This window comes from Euleptes europaea, chromosome 2, assembly GCF_029931775.1.
Source record: "Euleptes europaea isolate rEulEur1 chromosome 2, rEulEur1.hap1, whole genome shotgun sequence".
NCBI classification, from domain to species: domain Eukaryota; kingdom Metazoa; phylum Chordata; class Lepidosauria; order Squamata; family Sphaerodactylidae; genus Euleptes; species Euleptes europaea.
The window spans coordinates 124,668,165-124,682,984 of NC_079313.1; the positions used below are offsets into that span (position 1 = coordinate 124,668,165).

At 45.1% G+C, this 14,820-nt stretch overlaps 1 protein-coding gene across 1 annotated transcript; it reads left to right on the forward strand.

The window, feature by feature from the left end:
• The first annotated feature begins 419 nt into the window (after positions 1 to 419).
• On the forward strand, positions 420 to 14,561 carry PCK1 (phosphoenolpyruvate carboxykinase 1). The gene is made up of 9 exons (XM_056844128.1): positions 420 to 643; positions 4,078 to 4,259; positions 4,894 to 5,097; positions 5,622 to 5,809; positions 9,378 to 9,540; positions 10,254 to 10,478; positions 10,579 to 10,710; positions 13,031 to 13,126; positions 14,107 to 14,561. The coding sequence occupies exons 1-9, from the start codon at positions 420 to 422 to the stop codon at positions 14,559 to 14,561; spliced, it is 1,869 nt and encodes a 622-aa protein (XP_056700106.1).
• Positions 14,562 to 14,820: the final 259 nt, after the last annotated feature.

The following is a 14,820-nucleotide window of genomic DNA, read 5'->3' on the forward strand; positions in this document are numbered from 1 at the left end:
TCTCCAGGTGTTTCCCATCCTGGAGCTGGCAACTCTAAGCTGAGTGCCTGATATGAGAAGAAGGCATGCCAGTTTCATGTCAGATTCAGCCACCTGGCAGGAGGCCCTTTTGTTTCCAAGTAGAAACAGCTGTATTGCTTAGGGTTCCCAACCTCCAGGTACTATCTGGAGATCTCCTGCTATTACAACTGATCTCCAGCTGATAGAGATCAGTTCACCTGGAGAAAACAGCCGCTTTGCCAATTGGACTCTATGGCATTGAAGTCCCTCTCCTCCCCAAACCCCGCCCTCCTCAGACTCCGCCCCAAAAGCCTCCCGCCAGTGGCGAAGAGGGACCTGGCAACCCTATTTGCAACACTCTTTTAAAAACCAGTTTGCAATCCATTTGCACTTGCCAGACCTCCCACAAAGAATACGCCATGCCACCCCAGCAGCAGACTCAAGTGAACGTCGCCCCAAAGGTCGTCCAGGGGGATCTGAAGAAACTGGCACCAGGCATGAGGGACTTCATTGAAAGTAATGCCAAGCTATGCCAGCCAGAGTCCATCCACATCTGCGACGGCTCAGAGGAGGAGAACAAGAGGATCTTGGAGCTGATGGTAGAGCAAGGCCTGATTCGGAAGCTTAGCAAATACGAGAACTGGTAAGTGATGCCGATGCATGGGGGTGGTGATCCCGAAATCTACTGAACTACCCCAGTCAATCTGTTGTAAGCCACAGAGGTGTTCATATTGTTGCCAGTTTCATATACCTGCTTGCTATTTCATTACTCAATGAGTAATTAAATAATAATTAAATACACCAGCGTGGTGTAGTAGTTAAGAGCGGTGGTTTGGAGTGGTGGACTCTAATCTGGAGAACTGGGTTTGATTCCCCACTCTTCCACATGAGTGGCGGACGCTAATCTGGTGAACCGGGTTGGTTTCCCCACTCCTACACATAAAGCCAGCTGGGTGAGCTTGGGCTAGTCACAGCTCTCTCAGCCCCACCTACCTCCCAGGGTGTCTGTTGTGGGGAGGGGAAGGGAAGGTGATTGTAAGCCGGCTTGATTCTCCCTTAAGTGGTAGAGAAAGTCGGCATATAAAAACCAACTCTTCTTCTTCTTCATACTTTATTATGGAAATAAATGACAGATTTGTTTCTCTGTTGCTTTTCCTATTAAGGACAGGTAGAGGTTCTGCACCTTACATAGCTGCACAGAAGACAGAAAGGAATTTCTCTGTCATTGCAAGTCACTATTGTGTAGTGGGGGGGACTACCAGTTGTGTTAAGTGCCATCAAGTCAGTTCCGACTCCTGGCGACCGTATCAATTAATGTCCCCCAAAATGTCCTATCATTAACAGCCTTGCTTAGGTCTTGCAAACTGAGGGCAGTGGCTTCCTTTATAGAGAACATAAGTAAGGATAGCCCTGCTGGATCAGACCACTGGTCTATCTAGATCAGCATCCTGTTTCAGTCCCGCTGGAGAAAATGGCTACTTTGTAAGGTGTATACAATAAAGTTGTTAAAAACACATGGCCTGAAATATTAAAAACACATCTGGTTTTTAATAATCATGTTTTGTATTTATGACCGCTGAGGAAGGCCCAATAGGCCAAAATGTCTATGTTCTTGTATCGGTCATTTATAACGAATGTAGCCTGCACTCTAGCCCCTGAGTTTTTAACAAACTTATTGTGTACACTGTATAATAAATATAATTATTTTGTTATAGATTTTATAGTTTCCAGCTCAACCTTTGAGGCTCCCTGTACTTTTCTGGTTGAGGTTCCCCCCCCTTTTTTTTTTTTGTTTGATCATTTTGGAGGGTGGACTCTATGGCATTATTTGGAGGGTGGAGTCTATGAGGTCCCTCCCTTCCCCAAACCCTCCCCTCCCCTGGCTCCGTCCCAAAAATCTCCTTTCCCAACCCAGAGCTGGCAACCCTATACCTAGCAGAATGGCCTTCCTGATGAGGTCAGGAAAACTCTCTCTATTTCTCAGAATGTGTAAAACGGAATTGTTCGGGAGGTAGGGTTGCCAACCTCCAGGTACTAGCTGGAGGCCTCCTGCTATTACAAGTGATCCCCAGCCAATAGAAATCAGTTCACCTGGAGAAAGTGGTTGCTTTGACAATTGGAGTCTATGGCATTGAATTCCCCTCTCCAAACCCGCCCTTCTCAGCCTCTGACCCCAAAACCTCCTACCGGTGGTGAAGAGGGACGTGGCAACCCTATTCAGGAGGGTATTTTTTTATAACAGGGAATAAGGCTATTTAACGTCTGTGACGTTTAGTGGTTTTTCATTGCTTTGTTCCTCGTATATATTGCATGCTTTATTACAGTGTTTGCCAGTTCAGCTCTATTACATTATTTGTATGTAATATACTGTTATATTGCATGCACTGTTTGCGTTATTCTATAGTCTTCTAACCTTGTGGTTGACTATAGATACGTTTTATGCAGTTCTTATTGCATTGTCTTAAGTTACGTATTCCACCTTGAGCCTCATCGAGAAAGGCAGAATATAAATGAAGGCAGTAAGTAAATAAGAGTCAAGGGCCAAGAGCCCTTTGGTTCTTTCCCTTCAGCCTGTGCCAAAGGCTTGCACCTCTAGCCAAGCCCGGGCTAAATGCCGACAACAGGGGAGGACCCGGGACTCAGCTCAGATCCCTTTCAGCTAGAAAAAAGGATGTTCTCTAACTTGCTCTCCTGTCAAAGGGAAACAAAGCTTTGTTTCTTTTCCAGTAACCAGGATGCTAACAGTGCCACCCTCCTAAGTAGGGTTGTTAGCAGGACTGGTATTCTGTCCTTTTAACAGAGGCTTAATGTGTGGAAATAGGCAGCTGAAACTTATCATGGCGTGGAGGTTAAATAACATCACTTGGTAAACAGCATCATATTAAAGCCTCTGTTAAAGGCACAGGGCATTTTTTTCCTCCAGGCAGTTGGCAACCCTACTAAGCAGAGTTACACCCTTCTAAACCCATTGATTTTAATGGCTTAAAGGATGTAACCCTGCTTTAGTTTGACCATCAAGTAACAGCTGAGGTATGGCAATGCTGTAGGGTTTTGAAGGCCAGAGAAATGCAGAGGTAGTTTGCCATTGCCTGCCTCTGCTTAGCAACCCTTTTGTGTGTGTTTGTGTGCCGTCAAGTCACAGCTGACTTATGGCGACCCCGTAGGGTTTTCAAGGCAAGAGACGTTTGGAGGTGGTGTGCCATTGCCTGCTGCCATGTGGGCTGAGAGAGTTCGGAGAGAACTGTGAATGGCCCAAGGTCACCCAGCAGGCTTCATGTGGAGGAGCGGGGAATCGAACCCGGTTTTCCATCTTAGAGTCCGCCGCTCGTAACCACTATACCACGGCGGCTCTTGGACTTTCTTAGGAAACTGTAAATCATGGTTTAAAGCCACTGAAAATCACCCAAGGCACAGTTATCCCTGCAGAAGAAAAAGTATGGTGTGGCTATTCTCAGGGAATGGGTTAAAAATCACTTTGTGCCTCTGGTTTCTTGAAAGTCTCAACCCCACTGGCTACAACCTGTAAAAGAAAAGAAAACAAAGTTTTCAATGATCATAGAACCACCCGTCAATGTGCAGTTTGGAAAGAAGAGGAATCGGACTGCAGTCCTGATACTGTCGTTATTTTAAATTTTGCAATCCCATCTAGGGCTTTTCCACATTCTTGTGTTCCTCATTTCTAATTTCTTGTTCTTGGGGGCGTGGGGGTGTTCAGTTCTGCACGGGTTTGGTCCCTCTAGTAGTTGATTGGACATCACACAGCTTTAAATGAAGTGTAATACCCTGCAGATTTAAATGGAAGTTTTTCATGCTCTATTTAAAGCTGGGCGATGTCGAATCGACCACTAGAGGGAGCAAAACACATGGGGAACTGAAACTCCCCCACACACAGACACACACACAAACCAAGAAACAGGAAGTTAGACATGAAAAACATGAATGTAGAAAAGCCTTTAGAACAGCATAACTAAATGGCTGGATTGCACTGTAAATTCATGCTGCCGTTCTTCAGGTAAGAAGGAATCATGAGGGATTTCTGTAATATGTTCCTGACTGTCCTGCTTCTTATCTTTGCAGCTGGTTGGCTTCCACAGACCCCAGGGACGTGGCTAGGATTGAAAGCAAAACGGTCATTGTCACCCAGGAGCAGAGGGACACCATCCCCATCCCTCAAAGCGGAGTGAGCCAGCTGGGGCGCTGGATGTCGGAAGAAGAGTTTGAGAAAGCCTTCAGTGTCCGATTCCCTGGCTGCATGAAAGGTAGAGACAGCCAGGAATAGGGTTACCGGGTCCCTCTTTACCACCAGTGGGAGGTGTTTGGGGGCGGAGCCTGAGGAGGGCGGGGTTTGGGGAGGGGAAGGACTTCAATACCATATAGTCCAATTGCTGAAGCGGCCCTTTTCTCCAGGTGAACTGATCTTTATCAGCTGGAGATCAGTTGTAATAGCTGGAGACTAAAACGGCTTACAACACTGTTCTCCCCTCCTCCTTTCTCTCTCAACAAGAGCCCTGTGATGTAGGTTAGGCTAAAAGTGGGGCTGGTCCAAGGTCACCCAGTAAGCTTCTATGGTAGAGTGGTATTTGAACTTGTGTCTGGGACCTAGTCCAACACATCATACTGGCTCTCAAATGGAAGTATCCAGGAAAATGTTTTAACACTTAATTCTACTGAACATGTAATCTGTACCTTAAATACTGCCTTCTGGCAGCTGCCAATCAATTTGAATAGGATTAGTATTCAGTTTCTTTTTAAAAAAGATTCTAAAATATAAAGGCAGATTTGTGTGTGAGTGTAAGAATGAGAGAGAGAGAGTAGATGTGGCAGAGATCCATAATGTATTCAGAGTGGTTATTTCCCCCCCAAAAAAATCCTTACTCTGTTTCTCTTTTGCAGGGCGCACTATGTACGTCATCCCTTTCAGCATGGGACCACTTGGTTCTCCTCTATCCAAGTTTGGGATCGAGCTGACAGATTCCCCATATGTTGTAGCCAGCATGAGAATTATGACCCGGATGGGAACGTCTGTCCTGGAAGCCCTTGGGGATGGGGAATTTGTAAAATGCCTCCATTCCGTTGGATGTCCTTTGCCGTTGAAAAGTAAGCGACCTGTCTTTGGCTAACTTTGGCTAACTTTGGCTAACTTCCAGACCAAAACATGTAGAATATACAGCATTCTATGCATTTTATTGTCGTAATATAAGATTCAGGATGGTTTTCTTTATGGGCTTGCCAGCATAGATTTGAGTAACAAATGTTAACTATCGGTGGTGTTTCCATTTAAAAAATGGACTGGAAAACTGCTTATACATAAGATACCTCCTGCAGATATTTGGAACAGTCTTTGTAATGTAAAATTTTGTCCCGTCCTTTCCTGTCACAGAGAATGTATGAAGCACCAGATGTTCTCAAAGGACCTTGCTACATGCTGCTAGACTTCTTTTAGCTGTGCAAGCAGCACTACAGTGACATCTAGTGATAGAAAACCAGTATTGCAACTCAACTTTTATGTACAAAATAAATAAAGTGTTCCAGTTTAGAACATACTGTGTGTTAAAAAAAATTGCACTCTAATCCAACTGATTACAAGAAAAAACTAACATAACCTGTTTTGTATTTTACAGAACCTCTGGTGAATAACTGGCCGTGTAACCCTGATATGACTCTGATTGCTCACATCCCTGACCACAGAGAGATCATCTCCTTTGGAAGTGGTTATGGAGGCAATTCCCTACTGGGGAAAAAGTGTTTTGCTCTCAGAATTGCCAGCAGGATTGCCAAGGAGGAGGGCTGGCTTGCTGAACACATGCTGGTAGGAAAGGTTTTTAACGAAAGCATTATTTAAATCCCAATATGATGAAGGTGAATTCCTACAAGAAATTTATTTTATTCAGTGGTTTATATTGCAGCGGTGTGAAATAATTTATTGCACTGCAGGTTAGGGCCGAGCAAAATATTCTATCAAACATGTGCAACAACCTCCCCTAGTCCTTTGTCCCACACAAACAGTGCAATCCTGATAAATTTTTCTTGGGAGTAAGCCCTATTGAATAGTCCAGAGTAGGATTCTCTGTGGACCTGCTTAGGATTGCTCTCCAAAGAAGCTTTGGGAGTGAGCAGAGAGGCTGGACCAAGGTGAAAATGCATAACCCTTTCTCCAGCCAGTACCTCTCTGTTCCAATTGATCTCTCCCTTCCCAGATACTTCTCTCCTTCCTGAGATGGAGTTCCAAACAAATATTGAGTGTGACCTGTTTTGGTTGGAACCATGGGAATGGTTCAGCCAGTCACTAAGAACATAAGAACGGCCATGGTGGATCTGACCAAGGTCCATCAAGTCCAGCAGTTTGTTCACACAGTGGCCAACCAGGTGACTCTAGGAAGCCCACAAACAAGACGACTGCAGCAGCATTATCCTGCCCGTGTTCCACAGCACCTAATAGAATAGGCATGCTCCTCTGATCCTGGAGAGAATAGGTATGCATCATGGCTAGTATCCATTTTTACTAGTAACCATGAATACCCCTCTCCTCCATGAACTTGTCCGCTCCCCTCTTAAAGCCTTCCAAGTTGGCAGCCATCACCACATCCTGGGGCAGGGAGTTCCGCAATTTAACTATGCGTTGTGTGAAGAAATACTTCCTTTTATCAGTTTTGAATCTCTCACCCTCCAGTTTCAGCAGATGACCTCGCGTTTTAGTATTATGAAAAAATTATGAGAAAATTATAAAATTATGCATGGTATGGAGAGAGTGCACAGGGAGATCCGCGCTGCCAGCCATGGCAGTGTGGAGCAGTTCAAAGAGCCCCCCGCCCGCTTTCCTGGGAGCCCCGGGAAGGCGGGCGGGGGGGCTTTAAACTGCTCCACGGAGATTGGGGGGGGAAGATTGGGGGGGAGGGAAGGCGATCCAGGGGCCAGGATCGCCCGGGAGATTTGGGGGGGAGGGAAGGTGATCCTGTCCCCCGCCGGGTTGAGCTCTCTGGAAGGCAAGCTTGTTTGCCTTCCAGAGAGCTCCTTAAAGGTGGGAAAAGGCAGGTTTGGGGGATCCCGAACCTGCCGAATTTTTTCTGCGGTCTCCCGAACTTACCGAGTTTGGGACCACGGTTTCCCACCATTTTTGCGGTTCTGTTCCATCCGAACCGCCAAACCGCCAAACCAGGGGAAGTTCGGCTGTTTTGCGGTTCGGGTGGAACCGAATCGACAGCCCTAGTACACAGTATTCCAAGTGTGGTCTCACTATAGATTTGTACACTATACTTCTTCTCCTGTTCACATTAGCATGCTTGAGGTTTATTGGTTGCAAGAATTCTTCAGGGACTCCATGCTTAGAAAGCTTTACCCCACATGTGGTCCTGAGCACCTGTGGGGGGAAATGCTGCTCTTTTTTCCTCTCTTTTGCTGCATGCAAAAATAGAATTTTGCCAGCTAGCTAGATGTTGTAGCAACTGCAAAAAAAGCAATGTTCGCTTTAGTTGTGTCTTCACTAAAGAAATATCTGCAGGTTTTGGGGAGTGCTCCAATCACCCACTGCTGTGTATTCATGTACAAAGTATATCTAAAGTAAATCTCCAAAGCTGTTTTAGGAACACCTCAAAGACAGGGTGAGATTTTTTACTCCCCCCTTTTGAACAGCCGTAAACTTTGGTTCTTGTAGGTTATCCGGGCTGTGTAACCGTGGTCTTGGAATATTCCAAGACCACGGTTACACAGCCCGGATAACCTACAAGAACCAATGAACTCTGACCGTGAAAGCCTTCGACAATATTTTTAAGCCGTAAACTTTATTTTTATTACTGCTGTAAATACCGGGGACAGTGTTTACCTTTATGAAGTAAACTAAGATCTGTTAAATGGATACCGTTTTTATGCCAGTGTAATATAAAATATAGCTTTGTAATCTATTGCAATGTTTATTGTACATGTCTCTTCCCGTTTTTTTAACTGACTTTGTAATCCCCTTTCTTCATTATGGTAAGTCATGTCTTAAAACAGATTTTGTTGCCTTCCACAGTTTTTCATTAGCACTGCTTCCCAGTTCTGTAATCCTAGTCTTACTGTATTGATAATTGGAGGAATTGGAATTGCTTTTCATATTTTGTAATTATGCCTTGAGAAAGGCAGGCAACAAATGAAATTAGTACCAGTAGCAGCAGCAGCAGCAGTAGTATAGTATTATTATTGCTACTTCTGCTGCTACTACTACTGCTAGTAGTAGTGGTGGTGGTGGTGGTGGTGGTGGTGGTGGTAAAGGTTCCCTGTGAAAGCACTGGGTCATTCCTGACCCACTGGGTGATGTCACATCCCAACGTTTACTAGGCAGACTTTGTTTTACGGGGTGGTTTGCCAGTGCCTTCCCCAGTCGTCTTCCCTTTACCCCCAGCAAGCTGGGTCCTCATTTTACCGACCTCGGAAGGATGAAAGGCTGAGTCAATCTTGAGCCGGCTACCTGAAACCAACTTCCGTTGGGTGGAACTCAGGTCATGAGCAGGGCTTGGACTGCAGTACTGCAGCTTACCACTCTGTGCCACGGGGCTCCTAAGTAGTACCGTAGTAGCAGTAGTAATAATAAATACAAAAGAGCTGGAAGTCCCCAGGGCAATAACCACAGCTTGGTGATAACCTCACATGGAGATCTGAGGCAAACAATTCTCACCTGGCCCCTCCATCAGTAGTACAAGAGTACTCGCATCAGCTAACCTTCTATCTATGCACCTTTATCCCAGGGCAGCATGCATGATTCTCCACGTTTTCATTTAGTCCTCACAATAGTCCAGCGAGGTAGGTGAGGTTGACTTTGGGCCAGTATCCCTAGTCTCTCTCCCCTCCTATCTTCCTCTCCCTCCCTCCCTCTTTCTCTCTCTCTCTCTCTCTCTCTCTCTCACTCTCAGCCTAACCTACACCACAGGGTTGTCGTCTGGACAAAATGGAAGAGGGAAGAATGTTTTATCCTGGCATGGGTCTCCATTGGGATCTGGGTAACCCACGTTCGATTCTGCGTTCTGCCCTGGAAGCTCACTGGGTGACCTTAGGCCAGTCACATTATTTCAGCCTAGCCTACCTCACAGGGTTGTTGTGAGGGAATGGAGGAAGGGAGAATCATGTTCTAAACCTCTTTGGGTCCCCATTGGAAATAAAAGCAGGATGAAAATAGATAAATGAAATGCTTGCCCTTTGGGCTTTGGATGATTGATCCCATACTTCATTGAGTGTCATGGAAGCTGCTGATTGGCCTTGGACTTTGGACTAACCTACCTCACAGGGTTGTCATGAAGATAAACTGGAGTGATGTAAACTGTTTTGGGTCCCCACTGGGGGAAAAAGTGAGTTGTGTGTGTATGAAGTATTACAAATAAATAAATAATGTGTTTTTTCCCCAATAGATCTTGGGTATCACAAACCCAGAAGGCGAAAAGAAGTACTTTGCAGCTGCTTTTCCTAGTGCTTGTGGGAAAACCAACTTGGCCATGATGAATCCAACTTTGCCAGGGTGGAAGGTCGAGTGTGTTGGGGATGATATTGCTTGGATGAAATTTGACGAAGAAGGTAACAGAGCCCTGTGACTTGAATAATCATAGAATCATAGAGTTGGAAGGGACCACCAGGGTCATCTAGTCCAAACCCCTGCACAATGCAGGAAATTCACAACTACCTCTCCCACACACACCCAGTGCCCAGAAGATGGCCAAGATGCCCTCCCTCTCATGAACTACCTAAGTTCATAGAATCAGCATTGCTGACAGATGGCCATCTAGCCTCTGCTTTAAAACCTCCAGGGAAGGAGAGCTTACCACCTCCTGAGGAAGCCTGTTCCACTGAGGAACTGCTGTAAATTTAGACAATTCTTCCTATTGTCTAGACAGAAACTCTTTTGATTTAATTTCAACCTGTAGGTTCTGGTCCGACCTTCTGGGGCAACAGAAAACAACTTGGCACCATCCTCTATATGACAGCCCTTCAAGTACTTGAAGATGGTTATCATATCACCTCTCAGTCTTCTCCTCTGCAGGCTAAACATACCCAGCTCCTTCAACCTTTCCTCATAGGACTTTTTGCACTCCCCAATGTGTAAGGAGTGCAAAAATAGTTTAGGTGGGTGTATGGAGTGAGACAAAGAGTGAGTTATATGATACCCTGGTGTTTGTGTGTGTGTATGTATTAATTGTGTGGGAAGAAGGACCTCTGTGACACACATATACCACCCCACATCCGACAGACTCTTAACATTTAAAACTCGTGTCATTTGGAAAATTCTCCAGGCAATTTAAGAGCGATCAATCCGGAGAACGGCTTTTTTGGGGTTGCGCCTGGAACTTCAGAGAAAACAAACCCGAATGCTATGAAGACTATACAGAAGAACACCATCTTCACCAATGTAGGAGAAACCAGCGATGGAAGCATCTACTGGGAAGGTATCGAGGAAAACCTTGAACCAGGAGTGACGGTGCTCTCATGGAAGAACAAAGAATGGACCACCAAGAGCGGTAAAGCCCAGGACACTTATCCTCCTTCGTTCTACTATCTTTGCACTTTAGGCTAATGGCGCAGTTGTGAATTGTGCGTTGACGGTATATTTGTTTTCAGGAGAACCATGCGCTCACCCCAATTCCCGATTCTGCACACCTGCCAGCCAGTGTCCCATCATTGATTCTGCCTGGGAGGCTCCGGGAGGCGTTCCTATTGAGGGAATAATCTTTGGAGGGCGGAGACCTGAAGGTACGACTTTCCAAAAAGATCCATCTATTAAGCCTTTTTTTTTTTTTTTTTTGCCATCAAGTCACATCTGACTTATGGCGACCCCGTAGAGCAAGAGATCTTCAGTGGTGGTTTGCCATTGCCTGTCTCTGCCTCACGACCCTGGTATACCTTGGTGGTCTCCCATGCAAATACTAAGCAGGGCCGACCCTGCTTAGCTTCCGTGATCTGACAAGATCAGGCTAGCCTGGGCTATAACTGGACTCAAAGTTGACCTAGCAGACAACAGAGCAATGTTAACCTTATTTCCGTGACTTTGAAAAGACATGTTTAAAACTTGATTGGTCTTGTATACCGCACTCTGAACAGGTGCAGGTGGTTTTCACCCATGCCAGATGCTTTGATTATGCTTTGATTGTTCCTGTTTTACATGGACCTCTTGTTTTATTTCCCCACAACACCCCACCACCCCACACAAACGTTTCCTGCTGCTTGCAGCTTTAAGTATAAACAGAACTGCTAAGGATGTACAGTTTGTACATCCGATGAAGTGAGTTCTGGCTCGTGAAAACTTAATGGTGGAATACAGTTTTAAGTCTTGAAGGTTCTGCTGGACTCTTGCTATATTTTGCAAAACCGGCGTGGCTCATGCGCTAATTCGGTGGGAGGGCTGTGGCTGCTTCCCCCCTGAGCACTACAGAAGAGGTAAGGGGTGTTGGTGTGTGACTGCAGTCCATCAAGAAGTGGTGATGGAGGCCCCAGGGCTGCGACTGCAGCACCACACATGTGCCCAGCTACTGGGTGCGTTGCAGAATCCGGCACCAGCAGGCCGTGCCCTCACGGTCACTCACGCCCACAGCCATTTTTTAAAACTTATGTTTATTGTTGTTTAATAATAGAAACAGAACAAAAATGTAGAAAATACAGAATAGGAAACATAATATACCTAAAAAGGTACAAATTAATAACATACAAGTGTCAACTATTAATAACCTAAGTTTGCTACAAAATATACTTTTAAGCTAAAATATTATCACTACTTTCATGCATTCATTTACTCTAAACTATCTTTCCATAACTTAACATCACTCCTTGTAAATTTTTAGGTAGTTTAATATTTCTATTAAAAAAAATTATACCTTATATATTCTGTCTTTCTCTGTTTAACTCTAGTCCTATATTTTAATAAATTCTAAATATTTTAGCTTAAATTTATGGAATCTTATTCATATTCTAAGCATTGTATAAAACGTATAGGTTTAATTAGTCACACAATTATTTAACTAATTCAATCAGTTTAATCATCTCTTACTCACAACAGCAACTATGTATTTGCACAGGCCATGGGAATGGCTGTGGTATCTTGGTCACTGCCTTTTGATGTTCTCAGAGAATGGCACCAAAACCTTTGCATCTTAGCAATATTAACCAACTTAAAGGAACCTAAAGCCTTATAGTGCATTACAGGACATATGTTATGAGCCAGCCCTGAATTTTGGATTAACAACAGAATTATCAACTCCCTTTCTGCCCTGCTTAAGGGGGGATTCTATCTGTCACTTCATGTGAATGCTGTTTTAATCAAAGCAGGTGTGGGATAGTGGATTTTTCCCCCCGAGCCGATGTTCGTCTTTATAGTAATATAATAAACGTAGGTGGTAAGAACAAGACATTTATAACATACACATGACTTCTACTGAAAATGGCAGCTGTGTGTCTAGTTCCCTCTCAGTAATTCCTAGTTCTGTATTCTGCCAGTGTGGTGTAGTGGTTAAGAGCCGTGGTTTGAAGAGGTGGACTCTGATCTGGAGAATCGGGTTTGATTCCCCACTCCTCCACATGAGCGGCGGAGGCTAATCTGGTGAACTGGATTTGTTTCCCCACTCCTACACACGAAGCCAGCAGGGTGACCTTGGGCCAATCACAGCTCTGTTAGAGCTCTCTCAGCCCCACCTACGTCACAGGGTGTCTGTTGTGGGGAGGGGAAGGGAAGGTGATTGTAAGCCGGTTTGAGTCTCCCTTAAGTGGTAGAGAAAGTTGGCATATAAAAAACAACTCTTCTTCTTCTGTATTCTGCCACCCACTCCTCTCCAGCAGCAGCCAGTTTTATGGGCTAGCATCCTGGCCTTGGTTACAACCCTTGTGTGCATAGGTGTGTATGTATAGAATAACCTCCTTACTGACATATTTACATTTCGAACCAAGACACAGGAAGGAAGGATGTAGTATAATCCCAGACTTGCAGATGCTGCCTGTCAGATATTGCATTGACTGAAATGTACTTTGCACAGACACATTATGCGCCAGCCTTTACATTGTGTGGCTGTCCTGTTCTCTCCAGGTGTTCCTCTGGTCTACGAGGCCCTTAATTGGCAGCACGGAGTATTCATAGGTGCTGCAATGAGATCAGAAGCAACAGCCGCAGCGGAACATAAAGGTAAGTTGAAATAAAACAATGCCAATGTATTTTAAATGGCACATTTCCTCTTTTTTCACAAATACTTACTTGCAAACTCCTCATTTCTAGGAACTGTTTCCTTTCTTCAATTGAGTAAATTGTATTTATTGTATCATAATAACGGTGAGGAAATGTGCATAGTGAAAAAGGCAATCGTGTCTCTGTCGTATCACTTTCAGTTCTTGGTAACCCAGTAGTCTTCAGCCAGCGTGGTGTGGTGGTTAAGAGTGGTGGTTTGGAGCGGTGGACTCTAATCTGGATAACCAGGTTTGATTCCCCACTCCTCCCCATGAGCAGCGGATGCTAATCTGGTGAACTGGATTTTCCCAGTCCTCCACATGAAGCCAGCTGGGTGACCTTGGGTTAGAGTTGGTTTTTATATGCTGACTTTCTCTACCACTTAAGGGAGACTCAAACTGGCTTACAATCTCCTTCCCTTCCCCTCCCCACAACAGACACCTTTGAGGTAGGTGGGACTGAGAGAGCTCCAACAGAGCTGTGACTGGCCCAAGGTCACACAGCTGGCTTCGTGCGTAGGAGTGGGGAAACCAATCCAGTTCACCAGATTAGCCTCCGCTACTCATGTGGAGGAGGGGGGAATCAAACCCGGTTCTCCAGATCAGAGTCCACTGCTCCAAAAGGAAGCCTCGAAGCAGTTGACGGGGGCGACCGCGGGGAAACGTCCCTTCATAAAAGGCCAGTGCTGTCTTTGATGGATCTAGGGTCTGATTCAGCACAAGGCAGCCTCATGCTTCCAAATATTCAATAATGTGCTACAAGGTCTGATGTTGGAAGCATTTCAAGTCTTTTCTATTGTGTTTTGTTTATATATTTTTAAGAAATAAAACAAAAATTTTCAAAGAACAAAAGCATTTCAAGTCTAAATGTACCAGTTTGTTGGCGAGATGATGGGTCCTCCCAACCTGTTCCCTGATACCACGTCTGTGTCCTTCCTGCAGGCAAAATCCTCATGCATGACCCTTTCGCCATGAGGCCTTTCTTCGGCTACAACTTTGGCCGATACCTATCCCACTGGCTCAGCATGGCGCACCGACCTGTCGCAAAGCTGCCCAAGATATTCCACGTCAACTGGTTCCGGATGGACAAGCAAGGCAGGTTCCTGTGGCCCGGTTTTGGTGAGAACTCCCGCGTGCTGGAATGGATGTTCAAGCGGATCCAAGGAGGGGGCTCTGCCCGGCTGACGGCTATCGGCTACGTCCCGGATGACACAGGGTTGAACTTGAAAGGCTTGGAAGGTGTCGATGCTCATGCTCTGTTTGACGTCTCCAAGGAATTCTGGGGAAAGGAAGTTGAAGAAATCAAGAAGTATTTTGAGGAACAAGTGAATGCTGACCTACCTTATGAGATGGAAAGGGAAGTCCTTGCTCTGGAGCAGAGGATAAAGCAGCTCTAACTTGGTCCTGCTGTTTTTAGATAACTCCAGACATTTAAAAAAATTAAATGAACACTCTCTTTATTGGTCAACATGGCTGGCAATACAAAAATACAAATTGCTTTAGTAGGCCATTAGTTATGGCCAGAAATGGACACGGTACAGAAGCAATTGAAGTGGTGTTTGTCAACTGTATCAGGCTTACTGCTTGAAAAGTTTGCCTCCATCGATAAGTTTTGCCATCGCATGACGAGAAAGCTATCCCAAGGTAGCTTCAGTT

What these genes read in the sequence shown, in the direction of transcription:
- PCK1 (XM_056844128.1), top strand. Translation starts at nt 420, where the DNA reads ATGCCACCCCAGCAGCAGACTCAAGTGAACGTCGCCCCAAAGGTCGTC. An exon ending in GGCTTGCTGAACACATGCTG is followed by an intron (nt 5,810 to 9,377) that starts GTAGGAAAGGTT and finishes TTTCCCCAATAG; the next exon opens with ATCTTGGGTATCACAAACCC. An exon ending in GATGAAATTTGACGAAGAAG is followed by an intron (nt 9,541 to 10,253) that starts GTAACAGAGCCC and finishes AAAATTCTCCAG; the next exon opens with GCAATTTAAGAGCGATCAAT.